Source organism: Tursiops truncatus, chromosome 11, assembly GCF_011762595.2.
Source record: "Tursiops truncatus isolate mTurTru1 chromosome 11, mTurTru1.mat.Y, whole genome shotgun sequence".
NCBI lineage: Eukaryota > Metazoa > Chordata > Mammalia > Artiodactyla > Delphinidae > Tursiops > Tursiops truncatus.
Window position 1 is genome coordinate 8,856,184 of NC_047044.1, and position 18,951 is coordinate 8,875,134.

General features: G+C 61.3%; 1 protein-coding gene across 1 annotated transcript in view; it reads right to left on the bottom strand.

The window, feature by feature from the left end:
• Nucleotides 1-6,214: 6,214 nt before the first annotated feature.
• The window catches only part of CACNA1I (calcium voltage-gated channel subunit alpha1 I), a 103,779-nt gene continuing 91,042 nt past the window's right edge, over nt 6,215-18,951 (bottom strand). Inside the window, exons 28-36 of the mRNA XM_033865616.1 lie at nt 18,422-18,492; nt 15,163-15,241; nt 14,350-14,471; nt 13,539-13,883; nt 13,144-13,290; nt 12,170-12,292; nt 10,391-10,556; nt 8,731-8,927; nt 6,215-7,377 (exon numbers count right to left, since the gene is read on the bottom strand). Coding sequence (XP_033721507.1) covers nt 6,736-7,377; nt 8,731-8,927; nt 10,391-10,556; nt 12,170-12,292; nt 13,144-13,290; nt 13,539-13,883; nt 14,350-14,471; nt 15,163-15,241; nt 18,422-18,492 — 1,892 coding nt within the window. The 3' untranslated portion in view covers nt 6,215-6,735. The remainder of the gene's footprint in view (nt 7,378-8,730; nt 8,928-10,390; nt 10,557-12,169; nt 12,293-13,143; nt 13,291-13,538; nt 13,884-14,349; nt 14,472-15,162; nt 15,242-18,421; nt 18,493-18,951) is intronic.

Here is an 18,951-nt window from a genome sequence, read left to right on the forward strand (position 1 = left end):
CTAGGGCGGCCCCGTTACCATGGCAATGGCAGTCCGAGGTCACAGCACTGGAAACCAGAGGATGCTTCCTTCCTGGAACACCACCTCCAAGTCAGAATCTAACGCTCACTACAGTCACGAGAGTGGTTTTGCATAATCGTCCACGTATTAGTACCTAACACGCCAGTGTTTATTTGGTTAAAATTCATGAATTCAGGTCTAAATAAAAAGTGCTGATGGCCGAAGGTTTTCATTCTCTTAAAATGTTCTGGGTTTTTTTTTTTTTTTAAGTCAGCCTCTCTCCTTGACAGCAGCTTGCTTTTAATCCCATTATGAGCGGGTAAGGGACAGGAAAACACAGCACGGCTCTGCTCCCCAGGGCCCCTCACCCACACCCCAGCCTCAACGGCAGAGCTGGACGCTAGCTCCCCGGCCAGCGAAGGGGCGGTGCGGGTCACTGTCTCCGCTGGCACCGTCTCCCTGTGTGACCTGGAGCATGCCATGCCGCCTCTCTGGGCCTCAGTTTCCTCAGGTAGAGAAATGAGGGAAGGGCTTAGTTAGTCTTGAAAATCCCTTCTGCTTCCAAAACATAGACATATAGCTGACATGTGCTGAGGCCCAACCAGGCACCAGGCTCTGGGCTGGGAGAAGGGACCATGGTTGCAGTCCTCCGACTGATGCAGTGTGATGGGGGCTCAGGAAACAGACAAGGACATTGGGGAAAAGCGTTGGTGTGGAGGAGAAGTGGAAGCTGGGGGGCAAAGACATGGGGCAGCCAGGAAACCTTCCTGGAGGAAGTGACGTTTGAGCTGAGACCTGAAGTGATAAGTAAGAGTTAGCCAAGGGATGGGGAGAAAGGGAACAGGGGAGTCAAGAGGGTGGGCCTCGTCCTATAGGACACTGGGGAAGAGGCGTGGGGTTGGCAGCACACGGGTGGTCTGCAGAGTGAGAGAGACTGACGAGGCCTGGAAAGGGTGACGAGGAGGGGCCTGGCCCCAAGGCTCCTGTGAGAACCAGGAGGCAGGGACAGCCTGGGGGCTGGGAGAGAGGAGAGAGTTCCAGAAGGAGGGATGGTCCTAGTGACAGCTGCCTCCGCAGGGCTCAGCAGGGTGGGCTGCGGGGCTGAGGGACGTGGCCCTGGGGTTCAGCAGGGAGGATTGGGAGGGGATGAAGGTGTTTGGTTGAGGAGAAGATTGGGCCTGGGAGCAGGAGGGAAGCAAGGGTGAGGTGGGCCCAATTCAGGCCAGGGTCCCTGGTAAGGGAGGAGCCCAGGCTGACACCCAGCCTTCCAGGGAGGGATAGGGGTTTGGGGACAGCGGTCTAGAGCTTTTGGACACGTGGAGCCCAGCAGATCTGCCTCAAGGGGCTGGGAGAGGAGGGGCTGGAGCAGGGGGCCTCCCCAGGGAGCCAGGGCTTGCTGCACCCTTCGGCCGTGAGATCCTAGGCTGGGCAGCTAGACCAGGTCTCACAGGTGATGAATGAGGCTCAGGCTGGGGCCTGGACCCGCACTTGGCCTGCTCTGTGGACAGCCTGCTTGCCTCAGTTTCCTCAGCTGAAAATGAGGGTAACACCCCTCTCTGGACAGAGGCAGGCCGTCCAGGAGCAGGGGCAGGCCCGTGGCCGGCACACGTGCACACAGTGCGTGCACAGCTGCCCTCACCAGGTGTCACCTCTCTCCCTGCCCCCACCGCTCTGTCTACCGTGAGGCCGATGCCCAGGTAGAAAGGCCCCTCTAGACACCCAGAGCAGGGAAGACATGGCACTCCAAGCATCACGGCCGGCAGCTGGGAGCGTCCATGTGGGCGCCGTGCAGAGGGGCCTAGACAGCTGCGGTGATTTCTCTGTTACCTCCCAGGGCTGCAGGGCCCACCAGAAAGAGATCACAGAGCAGAAACGGGGAAAGCAGGGGCGAGCGGACAGGATCACGCAGGGCCAGGGTTACAGGCCTGTCTGTGCGGTGACCTCAGCTCACCTTGTTCTCCAGAGTGGGTGGGGCCTCAGAGAGGGAGGTGCAGTGTTGGAGGTCACACGCGACATCCCTGTGTCCCTCCCTTGGCCATGCCGAGACCCCGGTCAGCCCCTGAGGAAAGGCAGCGCACCCTGGGGGGATGGGAGGCCCAGCAAAGGCTGGTGGGGACCAGGCAGGCCCTCTAGCCACCAACTTGGCTCTTCTGCTCCCACAGCTTGTTGACGTCCAGGTGACCAGCCTCTGGACCTCTCTGGGCCCCTGGCCTCATCTGAAGGGCGGCGGTGAGAGCGCTCTTCCCAGGGACGAAGCTGCAGGGAGCTTAGCCCGAGGCGAGGTTTGGCTGCCTGCCCAGCCCTCATCCCCTCCTTCCAACAAGCGCACAGCGGTGCTCCTTGACAGCTCCTCCCTACCCTGCTCTCAGGCCGTGATGCAGGTAGGTCGCCCCCATCCCTGAATCCCAGAGTTCAGACCTGGTCAATCAGAGCCTGGCACGTACCCCGGTCAGCCTATGAGATTCCGTGAACTTTGCCAGACTGTCAGGGAGAGGAGCTGTCTTTCATCTGGGGCTAGGCAGACAGGCCCAAAGCCAAGGCTGCTGGTGGCCACTAGGGGAGGAGGGGAGCAGAACCAAGGTGGAGAGGCTCCATCCTCGCGACATAGCTGGAGCTCTTGATCCGACTGCACCTGAAGGCAACGCCGCCTCTGGACTTTTTAGCTACTTGAGCCTCTAAGTTACTTCCTTGTTTCTCACTTTCCACCCTCCCTTCCTTTCCTCTCTTCTGGCTCTTTCTTTTTTTTATTCTCAGTTTCATTTGAGTCGGGTTTTTGTCCCTTGCAGCCAAAACAGTCCTGAAAATACCCATCGTATGATTTCAGGCAACAGTGCCAGGTGACTAGACTATTACTCTCTGCGACCCTCTCACCCAGGTCCAGCATCTTAGCTACAGAACCAGAGTGCGAGAGCCAGGGCCTGCTTCCTCCCCAGCCCAGCAAGTCCCCAACCCTTACCCCGGCATGAGAGGACACTTTCATGGGTGTCTCTAAGTCCCAGACACCCCAGGCCCCACAGCCTGGGCATGATGAACACATCATCACCCCACCCACTGGGAAGCCCCCCAACTCTACACCCACCCCACTGGGGAAAGAACAGCACAGACACGTGGAGAAATTCTGAAATAAGCTTCTGGGTTTTATTCAAAACAGCACTGGTGGCGGCTGCCGCTTGGTTTCTCTATCCCGGGCCATCTGGGCCAGCAGGTACCAGCGCCATCAGCAACTAGGAGGGAAGTTTATTCACACCATAGAAACTGTACAGCGACTGGGAGTGCGATAGTCACAGCAGCAGGGCTGGGTCGAGGGCTTCCAGGAGGAGGTGGCCTCTGTCTCCTCCCTAAACCCCAGCACGGCCCGGGCTCTGCCAGGAACACTGATTATTGCGCAGAGACAAAAAGAGTATGTGTACCTGGGCTAAACAGCGGCTTCTAAGAACCCAAGCCCTTACACAGCGCAGCAAAGGGGGCCAGAGGTGGCCCTGGAAACAGAAAGCTCCAGTGGGAAGATTTGGGGGGAAGACAGGCAGACAGGCTGGTACTGTGCACACTTCGTCCACTTTTAGGGGGCTGCCTGGTGCAGGAGGAGGCCCGGCAGGGGACAGGAAAAGGGTTTGGCTGGGTAGACTATGCCCCATCTGGTCTTGGGTCCCTTTGTACAGGTGTTGAGGGGCCCACCAGCCACCACACTGCAGAAGCCTGCAAACAGACAGCTTGGGGTGTCCAGCACCAGGGTCCTCACTCTCCGCAGGGCCAGGCCATGTGGGTTAGGGTAGGTTTGTGCTTTTGTGATGGACAGGCCACAGGATCAGGGAGGGCCGAGGGGCTATTCACCCAACCCTTAGCCATTTGGGTTTTTCCTGGCCAATCACAGCTTCCCTGGTCCCCCATCGCCTGTAGCTCCCAGGAAAAAGGCCAAGTGCCTGGGGTCAGCATTTGGGACCCTCCAGGAGCCAGCCCCATCTCCCACAACTCCCTCAGGCAAAACTTCTATGCTTCGTGTTCAGCTATGCCCACCTCCAGACATACCCTGCTCTGTCCAGCCCTCACACCATCGCTCAGGCGATGCCTGGGTCACTCTTCCCACGTGTCTGCTGGTTCTGGGGTCACTCAGTTCAGGGTAAAAGGATGGCTCTATGTCAGACTCGCCCGGGATGTGTTCCCTGCCCAGCCACTTATAACCCGGTGACACCAAGAAAGTCACCAAGAAAGTCACTTCCCTGGTCTGTGCATGGAGCAGCAGTGCACACGGCTCAGGGCCACCATGCAGAGTAAACAGGACGACACCTGAGCCCAGAAGACGGAAGCCGCTGACCAGTGTCAGATGCCATCCCCTTGGACGCCAACCCATCCTCCACACGGTCCTCTCAGGTCCCACTGGCCACCTTCCGGCCCCCAGCACACACGTCCCTCCAGGAACACGCTGCCGTGCGCAGCCACTGTGTGCGTGGCCTCCCCTCCGCCTCGATGGCTGGCGCCAGCAGGGCGCTGGGAGGGAGGGCGAGGCAGAGCCGGGCAGGCTGCCCGAGCCCTCCTCTTCCCCAGACGAGCGAGCGCCCCACCCCGTGATGAAGCCGTGGGCGTGGCAAAGGCAGCCAGCGCAAGGCTCTCTGGGGCAGGCAGGCGGCTTGGGACTCGGGCCCGGCCTCCCTCACCAGCCAACAGGCCACTGGGGGCGGGAGGGGACGCGACCCCAGGCCCAGCCAGCCTCCCACCCTGGAGGCTCCCGTCCTGGGAGGGAGCACAGCGTCTGGGCATCGCCTTGTGTGTCCTCATAGCGACCCCTCGACGAGGACTGCCCACCACGCCCTTCTGGGCGAGGAGGGGGGGCTCCAGAAGCTCAGGGGCAAAGCCAGGTCTCAACGCGCCCCCCCTGCAAGAGGCCCGTGGCCAGGCTATGGTTTCTGAGTCCACCTGCTCTGAAACTCAGGGTCACTGTTGCACGTTCCAGGCTCAGGTGCCCGAGGCCCCGGGGGATCCTGGGGTGGCCCCTTCACCTCCCTGGGCCTTGGTTTCCTCAGGTGTAAAGTGGGCCTGGCAACCCTTCCCCCCAGCAGCTCTGGCGGAAAGGCTTTGCAGGCCACATTGCCCTCTCCCTGTGCACGATGCCCAGGCCCCAGGGGGCCCTACGCTGCCCAGAAGACACCCAGAGCCCGTCAAGCAGACCCTCCCCACAGCTTGCAGCCCAGCCCAAAGCCAGACTCTTTAAGGTCAGGGTTTGGGAACAAGGTCAAGGGCTCCTCAGCGGGGCCCAGCTGAAGCCACTGAGACGATCTCACACAGGCAAAGGGCCTGGTTATTCCTGAAGCACAGTGGGTCCCAACTTGCAGCCTTTCCCACCCCATGACCCCTGCGTGTCCGCAGACCATTCCACCACCACTTCCCAACCTTCTTCAGACTGACTTCAAGTCCGTTCACTGCTCAGAAACTAGCCTTGACCTCAGCAATATGTCTGTGAAATCATGGGGTCAGTGTACTGTTTTTTTTCTAATAAATACTAAAATAAATGCATAACTAGTCAAATAAAAAGTACCCGTCCGTGACCCATTTGGGAAGCACTGCAGCTTTGGGAAAGTGGGGGTGATGGGTATGAGACAGAGACCCAGAGACAAGCAGCGGGAGTGGGGGGGATGTGGTCTCCAGGTGTCAGGCTGGGCGTCACCCCTGCCTAGAATCCTGTCAGATCTGCTTCACCCTGAACTCCATGGAGGGTGGGGAGAGGGGCAGCAGAGCAGCTCAGGGGACAGGGGGTTGTGAGGGGAGGGGGCGGTACAACCTCCTGGAATGGCCGTGGCTCAGGGACCACCTGGGGGATAAAAGGCAATAAGTAACCAGCCACTGACTGCCCGAGCCCAGGAGCCCCAGGGGCAGCCCGACCAGCACAGACCAGGCGGCTTCCCTTGACCTTCAAGCATCTCATCTGCTTAATGCCTCCACCTTTCCTCTCCCTCCTGCAGCCTTGCTGCCCTCAGCCTCCTTGGGGCAAAGCCACCGGGGCCAAGGACCTCACCTGAGGCAGAGGCCCCTGCCCAGCCTTGGAGACGCCCTTCCCCCCACCCCTGCCCTAAAAAAATACGACTACTCGCCCCTGGTTTTTCTGAAGAAAGACACCTAACTGGTTGACTAAGAGAGTTTGTGTGTTCTGGGGCATCTACAAAAGACTGTCACAACAACTAGACGCTCGGGAACAAGACAGACACCCCAACACGTGGACGGGCAGGATCTTAGCAGCGTTTCTTCTTTAAAGGAAAAAAATGCACCCTGAATCCCACCTCTTCTTCTGGGCCTGTCTCCCTGGCCACGGGGCCCTCGGAGGCCTGAGAGCCCTCTCCAAGCTACTCTCGGCCCAGGGGAGACGCCAGAAATCACGGCTGCCGACGCCCCGGCAGGACCTTCTGCCCTGGAGTGGGTCTGGCCTGGGCCCCGTCTGTGGGTCAGGCGAAAGCCCCGTCTGGGCCCGGACCCGCACTCCCCACCTTCAGCACTTTCTGGAAGTCATAAGCTCTCAGTAGAAAAAATAAATAAATATATATGTCTGTCTCTATGTATATGCATATGTATACACGTATATGCACGGGCAGGACCACGCTGAGCCCATCTGAGCCTCGGCAGCCCGGACCCTGCTCCTCCCCCAGCCCCGGCGGCTCGGCGCGGCGGCCAGGTCGCGGACGAAGTATTGCTGTCTGCCCCTGGCTCCTGAGGTAAAGAAGGTGAGACGGGGCGGGCGGGCGGCGGCCCTCATCTCCTGCCCTGGCTCGCGGCGTCCCCGGGCTGTGGCTCCCCCGGCGGCGGCTGCGGCTCGGGCGCCCAGGGGCCCCGGGCGGCGGCCGGATCGGCCTGGCACGGCGGGTCCTTGCGGCGATCGGCGGCCCAGGAGGGGCTGCGGGCCAGGCCTTGGGGCCGGGCGGCGGCGCGGGGATGGCCGGGGCCGGCGGCCAGGCTGCTGGTACTGCTGAACCTGCGCGCGGGCGGGAGGCCGGGCGGTGGGGGCGGCGGCCCGAAGAGGGAGGTGAGCGAAAGGCTGCTGAGCGTCTCCGAGTGCTCGCTGCCCGCGCCCCCGCCGGCCCGGCCGCCCGCGCCCTCCTCGTCCGACGGGTCCATGGAGTCGTGCTGGGTGCAGCCCGGGCTGGTGGAGCCCCCGCTGCTGTGGCTGCGCTGATGCGCCCGCAGCCCGCTCAGGCTGAACTGGCCCCGGCCCCGCAGGCTCGGGCGACGGCGGGCGGCTGGCGACGGGCCGGCGCGGAGCCCCGGGGCGGGCGCGGGCGGCCCCAGGGCGCGTCGCGGGCTGTCGCTCAGGGTCAGGCTGTCCTCCAGCGTGGTCTGCAGGCTGCCCGCCGAGCTGCTGCGGCTGCCCTCCAGCGATGTGTTGCTCCCCGTGGCCTGCGGGGAGGTCACAGGGGATGGGGGGCCGCCCGGTGTCCCGCAGCCCGCCCCTCCCGGTGACACGCGAGCACGCCCAGTCCTCCTTCCAAGCCCTCAGGAACTCCCTCGGATCACACGCGGCATCCCAGGCTTCCCCTTCGCCCAACCACCACCTGTCTGAGCTCCTGGGTGGCCCTCCGACCCGGCCCCCTGCCCCACCCCACTCCCCGACCCTTGGGGGACAGTCGGCGTCATCCTTCTCGGACCCCATCAGACCCTGGCCCCCCCGCGGGTGGCGTAGGCTCCGGGCTCACAGGGGGTAAAAGCCCTTGGGCCCCACCCCACCCCTCTGGGACCTCACTTCCCACCACCCTCCCCCTTGCTAACCGGGATCCTCCCGGCCCCACCCCACTGCCCTACCCCCACCCGCACCTCTGCTCTGGCTGCCGCCTGGAAAGTTCTTCCCGGCTGATACCCACCTGCTTTACCCCTCACAGCCTTCCCAGCCCCTCCGCGCCCCGGCTCCCCGCACAGCCCCCTTCCCTGTGCAGCGTTCTCCCTGGCCCGTATCACTATCAAACGGACTGTACTTTCCATGCATTTCTTTTGGTGTATCTTCTCTCCTCTCACATCCCTGCAACACACTAAACACTAAACTGTAAACCCCAGGAGGCAAGGGCTCTGTCATCGTGCCGCCCGCTGCAGCCTGCAAGCCTAGCACCAGCCAGGCGCGCAGCTGGGGTCAGCAGTCACCGAGGGAGCAAACGACTACCTGCCGGGGCCCTGGGGCCCGCCCTCCCTCCGCCGCAGGGTGCCTCTCCCGGGGACCTGGTCCCTTCCCCCAGCACCCGCCCACAGAAGAGGGATGTCACGTCCGCAGACCCTTCTGCTCTGTGCTCTGGGCCCTGTGGGTGCCCAGGTGGTGGCCCTGACCAATCCAATACAGGTGGCCCTGCAGACCAAAGACCTGCCATCGCCCAGACCTGCCCCCCATCTCCATTCCTAGTAATCACACCCCAACCCCCTCAGAGCTCCACCACCCCCTGCAAAGCCTCCCAACGCCCCCTCCTCCCCATCCCCTCAAGCTACACCCCATGACCATCCTTCAGGGCCCCGCCCCCCCCACCTCCGGGCCTGCCCCACCCTCTTCTGTCCCCAGATGCCCTGGGACCCGGCTCTGCCCATTTTATCAGCCTCTAGGGCCACCTCCTCCCTCAAGTCTCAGCACTACCCCCTCACTTTCCCAAGTGCTCCCAGCACTGCCGTGCCCTGTGCCTTCGGCTGGGCCCACCCCCTCCTCCTCCACCTTGGACTTAAGGGCCCCTCAGATGTCCCCTGACAGGAGAGCTCTCAGAGCTGGGAGTGCCATACCTGCTGGCGGAGGGTGCAGTTGACGCTTGGCAACCGCAGGGAGGCCCAGGAGCCCTGCAGGGCAATCTTGGGGAGGGTCCCGGCACCAGCGGCCTTCTCCTGTCCTTTCTGGCTGGCGGCCACAGCAGGGTGGAAGAACTCGGCCGGCATGGGCAGGAGTGGGTTGGAGGCATCCGGGGAGAAGGGGCTCGGGGGCGCTGCTGGGGAGGGAGAAGAGGGAGCTGGGGAGCAGGCTCAGGCCCCTGAGGCGGGTTGGCAGGAAAGGGCCACTTAACAAACTGGCTGTGAGACCGCGGGCTCCCTCTCTGAGCCTCGGTGTCCCCTTTGTGAAAGCAAGAGAGGAACACCGAGCCTGCCCGTGTGAGTCCTGGGAGGATGGGCACTTGGCAAAGGCACAGTTTCTGGAGCCAGGCAGACCCAGGCTCAAGGCCCCCTGGGTTCCTTCCTCTGTGAAATGGGGACCAGCTGCCCACCTCGAGGAGTGGAGAAAAGGCTATAAGAGCAGGAGGCAGCTGTGGAGCTCCCAACCCCGTGCAGAGCACTGCTCACTGTGACAGTCACCCCCCAGGTCCTGACACCCAGGAGGTCTGGCCAGGCCTGGGGGCCCCCCTAGGACAGCAGGCAGGATGGCAGACCAGACAGAGTGCTGGGGATGGGGAGGGGCAAGGAGAGGGCGAGGGGGAAATGAGAGCTGGGGCCGGTCTTCGGGGGCAACCTCTGTCCACGGTCCCCTCAGTGCCTTCCAGGATGAAGATGGAAGCCTGAGTGTCCCCAGGTAGGGGGATTCCTAATCTATGTCTTATTATGTAAGAAAAATGCTAATGAACGGTTAGGTAAAGAAGATGGGATTTCGTTGGATCAGAAAGGCTCTTGGGTCCTGTGCCCCAACTTTTGGTTCGGGAAGTCTGGGGTCTTGGCCCCTCAGCCATGATGTCCAGTCCAGAGGCCGTCAGCTTTAGGGAAGGTCCTCGGAAGTCACTCCACCCCCAGCTCCTGGAAAGTGCTCAGGGCCAGGCCTCCCAGAATAGCACTTGGGGTGAGCTCAGGATCTGGGGGCCCCTCTTCTGCTGAGCTCACCCCTCTGCCCCCTTCCCCAGCCAGTGCTGTGAAGCCAGATCCCATCACCCTCCAACGGGACTGGAAGTGAAGGTAAGTCCGTGATGGACCAGTCAACTGAGTCCTCCGTCCTCTCGCCCAGAACCCAGCCACAAGCCCAAAGCGCAAACAGAGGATGCTGAGGGTGGGGCTTTGTACGAAAGGGCTGTTGAGGACAACAGGCTTTCTGTTGTTCAGCATCACCTCGTGTGACGATCTGTGGGATAAACACCTCTCGAATTCAGCTCTAGAAAAACCCTTCAATAATTAGGCAGCTTTCATTCTGCTTGACGAGCTCTGTGTGCCAACGTGTTTCCTCTTTCACCACAGCTCCTAGGACACTCAGCATGAATCTTCCACTAGCCTAGACTTCTGGTATAATTATGATCTCATTTCTATCAGGCCTGAGATTCCTATCTTTTATTATCAGTTATCCATCTCGTTCTTTCTGGACTCAATATAATAGTCTAGGCAAAAACACCAAGGAAAAAACTCAGCCCGCCCCCTCTGAAGCCAACACCCGAGATCAGGGCTGTGGGGAGCTGACGGGGCTCCCACCCCTCACCTTGGTTGCTCTCGTGTTTCAGCCAGGACCGGACGGGGTTGAATGGGATCGACTCCATCTCACACAGGAAGTTCTCCGGATCCGACGAGACAGCCGTGTTGGATAAGGGGAAGAAGCATTCACCCAGGTCCCCTACCCGCATCGGCTCAGGCGGGTCCGGCTCACCCTACAGGAAAAGGGAGGTGAAAGGGGCAGGATGGTGGAGGGGGGACAGCCTGCCACAGCTGCTTTCATGCCCTTGCTCTTCAGCCCTTTGCTTGGTCGCTCTCACTGCCTGGGATGGCCTTCTCGCCTCGGCTACCTGGCCAGCAATCATCATCTTCCAAATCCCGGGTGAAAGGGCCCCGCCTCCAGGAAGCCCTCTCTGATGTCCCAGGCAGGTAGCAGTTTCCCAGTCACTCCCCTCATGACTCTGAGATCCTTGAGGGTCTTCCTTGTCTCTGTAGCCAAGTGCCTAGTTCAGACCCTGGTCAGTAAAAAAGCCAAGTCTAGGCGGGTGAAGGCACCAGAAGCCTGGCCAAGCGGCTGCAGGGCCTCCCTGTGAGCATGACCCTGGGCAGGTCCCTTCCTGTGGCTGAGTCTCCGTTCTTACAGCCATAAACGAGAGAGTAACCCCTCCTTCTGGGGCCTGGCACCCAGAAGCTGCCAGCCTTCCTTCCTGGCACTCCCTGGGCCCTAACCCTTCTCAACCCTGCAGCCCAAGGCGACCTCTGCACAGTAAGCTCCTCAAAAACTGCCTCAATGTCCCCTCCAAGGCAGATGAGCCCCTACGAACTGTCCTTTGAGTCCTAATAAAACAGCACCCATCTAAGCCCAACGAGGCCCTAGAAACTGTGCACCCCAACATACTGTGTGGAAAACAGTGCAGGGGTGCAGGAGATACAGGAAGGAGCTGTAGGAGCTGTCAGCTGTCAGGGAGGGGATGGGGGGCAGGGAGGGGCTGGGAAGATCCACTCCCTCCATCCCAGCCTTTCTGGAGCTGATGGAGGACAGCCCTGGGGGGCAGTGGTGCCAAACCCAGGCTGCCCCAGGAGTCAGGGGTCAGGGGGACCGAGGCTCTCTTAGGGCAGGGCCACTGCACCCCAACCTCAGGCCAGGGGCTCCCTCTCTCATCCCTGAGCTGGGGCAAGAACGACTTGGCCTTGAGGTCACAAGCCAGGTGGCACACCTCCCCTGCCCGAGTCTGCAGGATCAACATAGTGGCCCTTCCAGCCCTCCTGGCCTCCTCAGACTGACCGCCTCTAGGGCAGAGGTTGGGGACCAGCCCCAGGGCTGGCTTCCCTGCTCTGCCTTGCCCGGCTGTGTGACAGGACAAGCTAACTCACTTCTCAGAGCTCTCATGTCCTCACATGTGAAATGGAGCCACATTATCGCTGCCACACAGAGCTGGGGAATGGACACACTGAGTGCAAGTAAAGTCTGGCGCACAGTAGGTGCTTGCGCCTGTTTCAACTCTTCAGCCTTAAGGGCCCCTTGTAAGTTTGGCCCGCCAGGGACAACTCCCATTAAATGGATCAAAAACATCCAAGCTACAGTGAGTGGCCAAGGCCACTTGGATGCTGTGATTGGAGCCCTGGCTGGCCTCGTTGCTGTGTGGCTTCAGGTAAATCACTCTGCCTCTCTGTTCCCAGCCCTCATCTGATCAACAGGAGACGAGGGCCCAGCACACAGTGGGTGCCACTTAAGTGGTGAGCCAGGAAGGAACAGTGTTCCGGCACAGCAGGCAGAGGCCAGGCTCAAGGACAGACCCGCCTGCCCAGGAGCCCACTGGGCGCTCACCTTGCTGTCTCTGGGGCCAGGTGGGCAGGCTGCGGGGTCCTCCAGACTCAGGTCATCGCCAAGCAGGATGGACGAGGACCTGTCTGAGTTCAGGGAGAAGGCCTCTGTCTCGGCCAGCTGCACCTGCAGGGAGAGGCGGCAGCGTCGGGTCCCCCCTGGGGCTGGGATGGGGCAGTCCGGTCCTCCAGAAAGATGCAGGGCAGTGGTCAGAGAGGACCAGAGATCTGAGCACAGACAGCATGTCCACCTTGTGCAGGAACCCAGCCTGGGCAGGGGGTGGGAGATGACACGAGGGTGTCACAGCCTGCAGAGTGCCACGCCTGGGCTGGGCTGGAGGGCAGGTGAGCTGCCGTGAGCTGTGAACCAAAGCTGGTCTGCTTGCCCCCAGGCCAAGTGCCACTCGAGGCTGGCTGGGTCTAACTCACCCGTGGCCCTGTGCAGGCTACCCGCACGCGCAGAGGTGTTTGCAAGCCCGGAGGACCCTGGGGAATTTGAAGCCACTTCAGGTTAGGGGGGTTCCCAGGGGCTGGAACACCCCTGGGGACGAGCTCAGGGCCCCACTGGGGAGAGGGGAGAGGGCCCGCCTGAGCCTGCACAAGACAGGCCCAAGGCCACTGGACGCCCTGGGATGCCCATCCGGGAAACTCCACCTGGAGTTTGTCACAGAAAAGGCAAACTGCACCAGAGGTGACACACGGGCTTCCTGCTGGCCCCAGCAGCCCACCACCAAGGTGGGCCCTTTCTGAGCACCCACTGTGTACAGACACAGAGTGGGGCCTCGCAGCTCCTGAGGCCACGCCACAGGCCTGCACTGAGCCGACGGACAGGCCAGCCCGGGCTCGGGGAGGCAGGTCTGCCACAGCCCCCGGGCAGCATCGGCCAAGTCGGCCCAGCCAGGCCTCCGCCCAGAGCCGCTCTCCCCTCCGGCTGGTCCCCCACCCCGAGGCCCCAGCTCCCTCCGGGGCTGCCACTACCTCCTGCTTGTCATGGTGACACTTCTCGCAGCTGGCCGGGGAGGAGTAGTGGTGGAAGATGGAGCCGGACAGGTTGTCGATGATGGTCAGCTCCCCCTCCAAGGAGTCCTTGATGATTAAAGAGACGCTGTCCAGCCACAGGTTCTCCTAGGCGGACGGGGACGGGGTGGGGACAGGCGGGATTATCGGCCGGGTCGGGACGGCGGGGCGGGTGGGCACAGCTGCCCTCCTGGTTCTCTGCCCGTGGCCTGGGCCCGACCCCTCATCACAGGGTCGCCCCTTCAGTGGAGCCGAGCAAGTGGGGCCCGAAACGACAGAGCTTTCTGCCCGAGGCCCCCGCCCAGCTGCCCTCCCAGCCCTCTGCGACCCCGCTGCCCTCTCCGGGCCCCGCCCACCTGGGCTGGCGAATAGCAGTTTCGGATCAGGTGGCCCTCGGCGTCGCCCGCGCTACCCGCCCCTCCCGGCCCGCGGCCAGGCACGTGTGCCCCCGGGGAGCCGGCAGGTGGCCGCGGGCCGGGGCCCAGGCCGTGGGCAATCTCCAGCTCCAGCTCAGCGTCCATCTCGGCGTCCTCCTGGGCCTCCTTGTTGCTGTCGTCCAGGTGCTTCATGAGCACGGCCACCACCACGTTGATGAGCACGAACTGGGCCGTGAGCACAAAGCTGACGAAGTACAGCGGCGACACGAACTGCAGGCTGCTCAGGCAGCTGCGCTCGTCATGGGTGCAGTCCCGCAGGGTGTCCTGCACCCGGCGGGGCGGGGAGGCAGTGGTGAGGCCCGGGGGCCTCCAGGCGCAGGCCTCATCTCTGTCCTCACGAGCCCCTCCCCACCCAGTCCAGGCCAGACCGCGGGCCAGGGCCGAGGAGCCTGCGCTGGGTGATGGGCAGTGAGGCCAACGCCGAGCGCCTGACACCCGGAGGAGTGGTGCCCGGAGCCCCTGGCCCTGGTCGTGGGCCCCCAGGACCCTCTGGCCCTGGGCAGAGTCCTGTCCCCTAGAATCTGAGCACTGACCCCAGAGCAGCACTTAGGGGCAGACAGAGACCCTGGCCTTATCTCCACCTCACTGTGCTTCAGGGTCCCGGGCAGGTCCCTCTGCTTCTCTGTGCCCTGCACCCCCCTCCCGCTGGGCAGGCAGAGGGCCCGGGAGCCCTGGCTGTCAGGACCCGGAACCCAGCCCAACTCTCCCTCCCCAGCCCACCCACGTGTACCTTCATGATCCCGTTCCAGTTGTCGCCAGTGGAGACCTGGAAGAGCGTGAGGAAGGCCATGCCGAAGTTCTCGAAGGTGGCGTGCCGGCTCATGCCCTCACACGGGTTCTCGTCATTGCAGACTGGAAGGAGAGTGGGGTCAGCCCGGGCCGCCCTGCACTGCTGCCTCGGCCTCATCTCAGAATCCCACGACAACCTCAGAGGTGCGTGCGGACTGTGCCCAGCCCACAGATGGAGAAACTGAGGCTCAAGGAGGTGCCACACAAGCTGGGACTCAAATTCCGGTGAGCCTGGCTCCTCCCTCCACCCAGGTATCAATTCCTGAGAGAGACGATGGGGTGGGTAAGGGCCAATGCCCAAGGGAGCCCCACTTTCTGGAGCCAGCCCTGTGCAGGGCTGGGCTGGATGTGGGCTGTGTTGCCCTTGGTCTGTGCCCTGGCCACTCTGCCTGCTGGGGCGGCACTGGCTCTGGATGGGCACCAGCAGGTGGAGCCGGAAGGGGCATCCCTGAGAGGCCAGACAGTTGGGGGGCCCCAAGTCGGCGGTCCACTGTACAGGCCTGGGTGTGCCTGCGGACCCAGGCTAGCGTCTCTCAAAAGCTGCTATTCACACTGGGAGGGGCATGTGGATGGCTGAGGGTTGCCCATCCATCCCCCCCCAGGCCTGCTCTGGGGGCATCTCCCCAATACAAAGACCTTGACGGGACAGTCTGGTGGGGGAGTGGGTCTCAGGCCTCCCCACCCCTGCCGAGGCCCTCCACCAGACCTGTTCCACGAAGCCCCCAAGCCCAGGCCTGCTTCAGGCGTCACGCACCCAGCTTCCCGAAGAGCTCCACTCCCAGGGCAGCGTAGATGAAGAAGAGCAGCATGAAGAGGAGGCCCAGGTTGCCCACCTGTGGGGACAGCAGGTGGGACTGGGCAGGGCCTGGGGAGGTGGCGGGCGGCAGGCTCCAGGCAAAGGACCAGCCTGAGGCTCGGGGCAGCTGTAACATTTCACCAGGCTCTGTGTCCGTGTCTGCCACCCCTGCACGACCTCCTGGAGGGCAGGCCAGGTCCGGCACAGAGCACAGGACAATAATAAAACACGTGTGGAGCCTTTGCTGTGAGAGGCCCAGTTTCAAGCACTCCACGTTCATTACTGCACACAGGGATCTATGAACTCTCTTTTACCCGCATTCTTCAGGGGAAGAAACAGATGTACCGAGAGGTGAAGTACTTGCCCAGGGCCACATCGCTAATAAGTGGTAGGACTGGGATCAAGCCTAGCAGGCTGGCCCCAGGGTCCATGCACACAGTCGCTACACCTGTGTGTGGTTAGTACCATCCCACAGATGAATGGAGAGAGAGAGGAAAGGAAGGTGCAGCAATAATGCCACCTCCTCCACGAAGCCTGCCTGGATTCCTTCAGGCAGACCAGGATGCAGTCTGACAGCATGAGAGTAACTGGTGTGTCCCTGTCACTGTCTCTGCCAGTCTGGGAAGTCCTTGAGAGCAGAGACATGGCTGGATTAATTCAGATCTGCTTCCTCAGGCCAGCATGGGCCCCGGCCACAGAGCGGAGTGAACATAGGAATCATGCAAGACTGGGGGCCCCGGAAGCCTCCTGCAAACGCAGCCACCCCCATCCCACAGCTCCTGTGGGAGAAAAACATCACAGATTCCAAACCTATTTCAAATCTATCCATAGTCCAGAGACCGCCTTTAATTCGTGTTATGGATGAGATAAGGGTCAAAAACGTTCCTGCCCTAGAAATGAAGTATCTCTAAGAACCCTCAGAAGACCCGCGTGAATAGAACCCGAGGATGTCTGCGTTAATTGCTGAAAAATAAACCACGTTAATCACAGACTCTTAATGCTTCTCTGTTGCAGACAAGGGTTTCCTTCCAATCTGTGCTACAATCACACCAACAGTGTCTAATTAAATGATTCTCATTCATTAATGAAACAAGCACTCATTGAGTACCTCTGAGGCCAGACGTGAGGCCCCGACTGCCGGAAGGAATCCGGCAGGGCCTGAGCCTCAGCGCAGCTTCCCACCCTGTGCGGGCCCAGGTCAGCACTTCTTCAACCTCACCTTTCCTACCAGCTCCCCCTCTTCCCTGCCCTCAGCATCTCCGAGTCTGCACGGCTACAGCAGCCTCCTCAACGGCCTCCCTCCCTCCAGCCTCTCCCTCAATCCATTCTCCTCACGGTCACCAGAGCAACCTTCTTAAAGGCAGCTCTGCTTGAGGCCTCCCTTATCCAGACCCTCCCGTGGCTCTCATTGCCCACGGGACAAAGCCCAGGCCTGCTGTCTTGACATCTAAGGCCTGTGTGATCCGGCCCTGCGGACCCCCTCCCAGCCTGATTCTCCACCCCGACTCCAACCACACAGAAAACAGACCCCATTTGCATATTCTGTTTCCTCTGCAGGGAAGACCCTCTCTCTGTCTTTGCCTGTTAAATGCCTCCTCCCCACCCCCAATACCCAGATCATGGGTCACCTCCTCTGAGAAGCCTTCCCTGATGTCTCCTCCCTCTGAGTGCCTGAGGCAAAGCCTGGAAGGATGGGGCTGAAGTTTCATTTTCGTATCACTTTACACAGAACCCAGGAAATGTCCAGGGTCAGCTAGCAGATGCTGAGGGGTAAGCCCCTCACCCCAATACCGCATGGTTCTTGGCACACGCGTCTCTTAAAGTATAATTACTGTCACGTGTCTCCTGCTCGAGGCTGGGACCTCCTAGGCATCTCCACGTGCCCTATGCCAACTCAGTGCTGGCCTGGGAGCCACCCTAGCATGGCCAGGGGTCAGAACAAGGGGAAAGGGGTAGGGGAAGGGGCAAGGAGGCCAGGCAGGCTGGGGGCACACTCGCCACCGCCGTTTCCATCCTTAGCAGACGCTTGCCTGGCACTTCCTGTGATCCAGGCGCCGTTCAGGGCGTTTTAAGCTTTAACCACTTTAAACCTCACAACACGCCTTTGAGGTCAGCGCTGATACCATCCCCCATTTCACAGGCAAGAAAACCAAGGCACGAGAGATTGAGTCACACACCCAGGCTCTCACCGGGGATGAGGCTTTGACCACAGGTCAAAAGGGCTTGAGTCTGGGCTCCAACCCACTTCCTGTCTACACCCTAACCCCCCAGCCCAGCACTCACCCCCCATCTCCCATGAGACAAATTCCTCTGAAGGGATTTCGTGTTAGGAAAGACCACAGCTCTCTGAACGAAGGCCCTTGCTTTCCACCCAGACCTGCTGTAAGCCGTGTCACTTTCCCTTTGCAGCTAGGCTGCTGGGAAGCTCACGCCAAACTCAAGAACGGAACTCATTAACATCCCTAGCCCAGGTTCCTGAGAGGGTTAGCTTTGCTTTCACCTGCCCTGGGCTGTTAATCTTTTATCCTCATTTTTAGCATGCTGTATCCGTGCCTTTTACTTTAAGACACTTAAAGTTCCTTAAGACTAGGTGAGTCATAATGAATAAATGAATGCATATGAGGTTCACCTCAGAGTGAGGTGAGACCACACTGAGGGGAGGGGGAGCTGGGACTGCAGAATTCCGAGGAGGACGAAAGATGCATCCTCTGTGGCCCTGACCCATCCCCCCTCCGGTCACCAATGTGGGGGGCTTTCCTAACTTCCCAGGGTTCTCACCCAGGTCAGGGTTTCATGCTGTCCCCTCCTAGAATGTCATATCTGTCACCTCTCCATCCACATCACCACCTCTCCTACCAAGCCACCTTACAAGGTCAAGCTCAAAGTGCCCTGACGCCTTCCCTGATTCCCCAGTGTGAGGGCCTCTCCCCACACCGCCCTGAGGCCTCTGTCTTCCCCTCCAGGCTGGTGACTCCTCAGGGCAGAACATGGGCGCTCAGCGGCAGCCCAGGGTCCGGTACACAGCAGGCGTGGGCAAGCGCTTGGCGAGTCAGGGAAAAAGCAGCAGAGGGGACCCCGCCCATCTCACAGCCCCTGGCTCACATTTGCTTCTCTGGAGGTGGGACTCTGCCCTGGCTCCGGGCAGCTCTGCAGAGAAGGGAAGTCAGGGCCCATGCGCCCCAGGGCCCCAGAGAGGGGCCACAGGAGCAGCTCTTACCTGGGGCAGGGCTTGCACCACGGTGTCCAGCAGGGCCCGCATCCCCGTGGCCATCTTCAGCAGCTTCAGCACTGTGGGCGACACCCAGCCCGGCCCACTCAGCCCGGGCCAGTGGGGACAGGCGTGTGCACGTACGTGCTCGTGTGTGAATGCAGGAGAGTGAGCAAGTGGAGGAGCGTGAAATCAAGGACGACGGCTCTGCGATGCCGTACTACAAGCACGTGGGTTCAGCTGAACAGGGCAGTGAGGCCACAATGACCGACGCGTGAGTGGCCCTGGGGTCTCTCCCTTTCCCTCTGGCTGGAGAGGGCCCCAGTATTACTGCTGAGTTTCTCCACCTGCCCCCTCACCACTTCAGAATCTGGGGGCAACATGCAGGGCAGGTGGAAGGGTGAGCATTGAGGCAGGAGGCTTTTGAAAGAAGTGTGAGGACAGCCTTGGGGAGAAAGGGAGGCTTCTGGGAGAAGGAAGAGGATTTCAAGGACAGCGCGTCCCAGGCAGTGCTGGAGAAATGCTGGTGAGGACCCAGT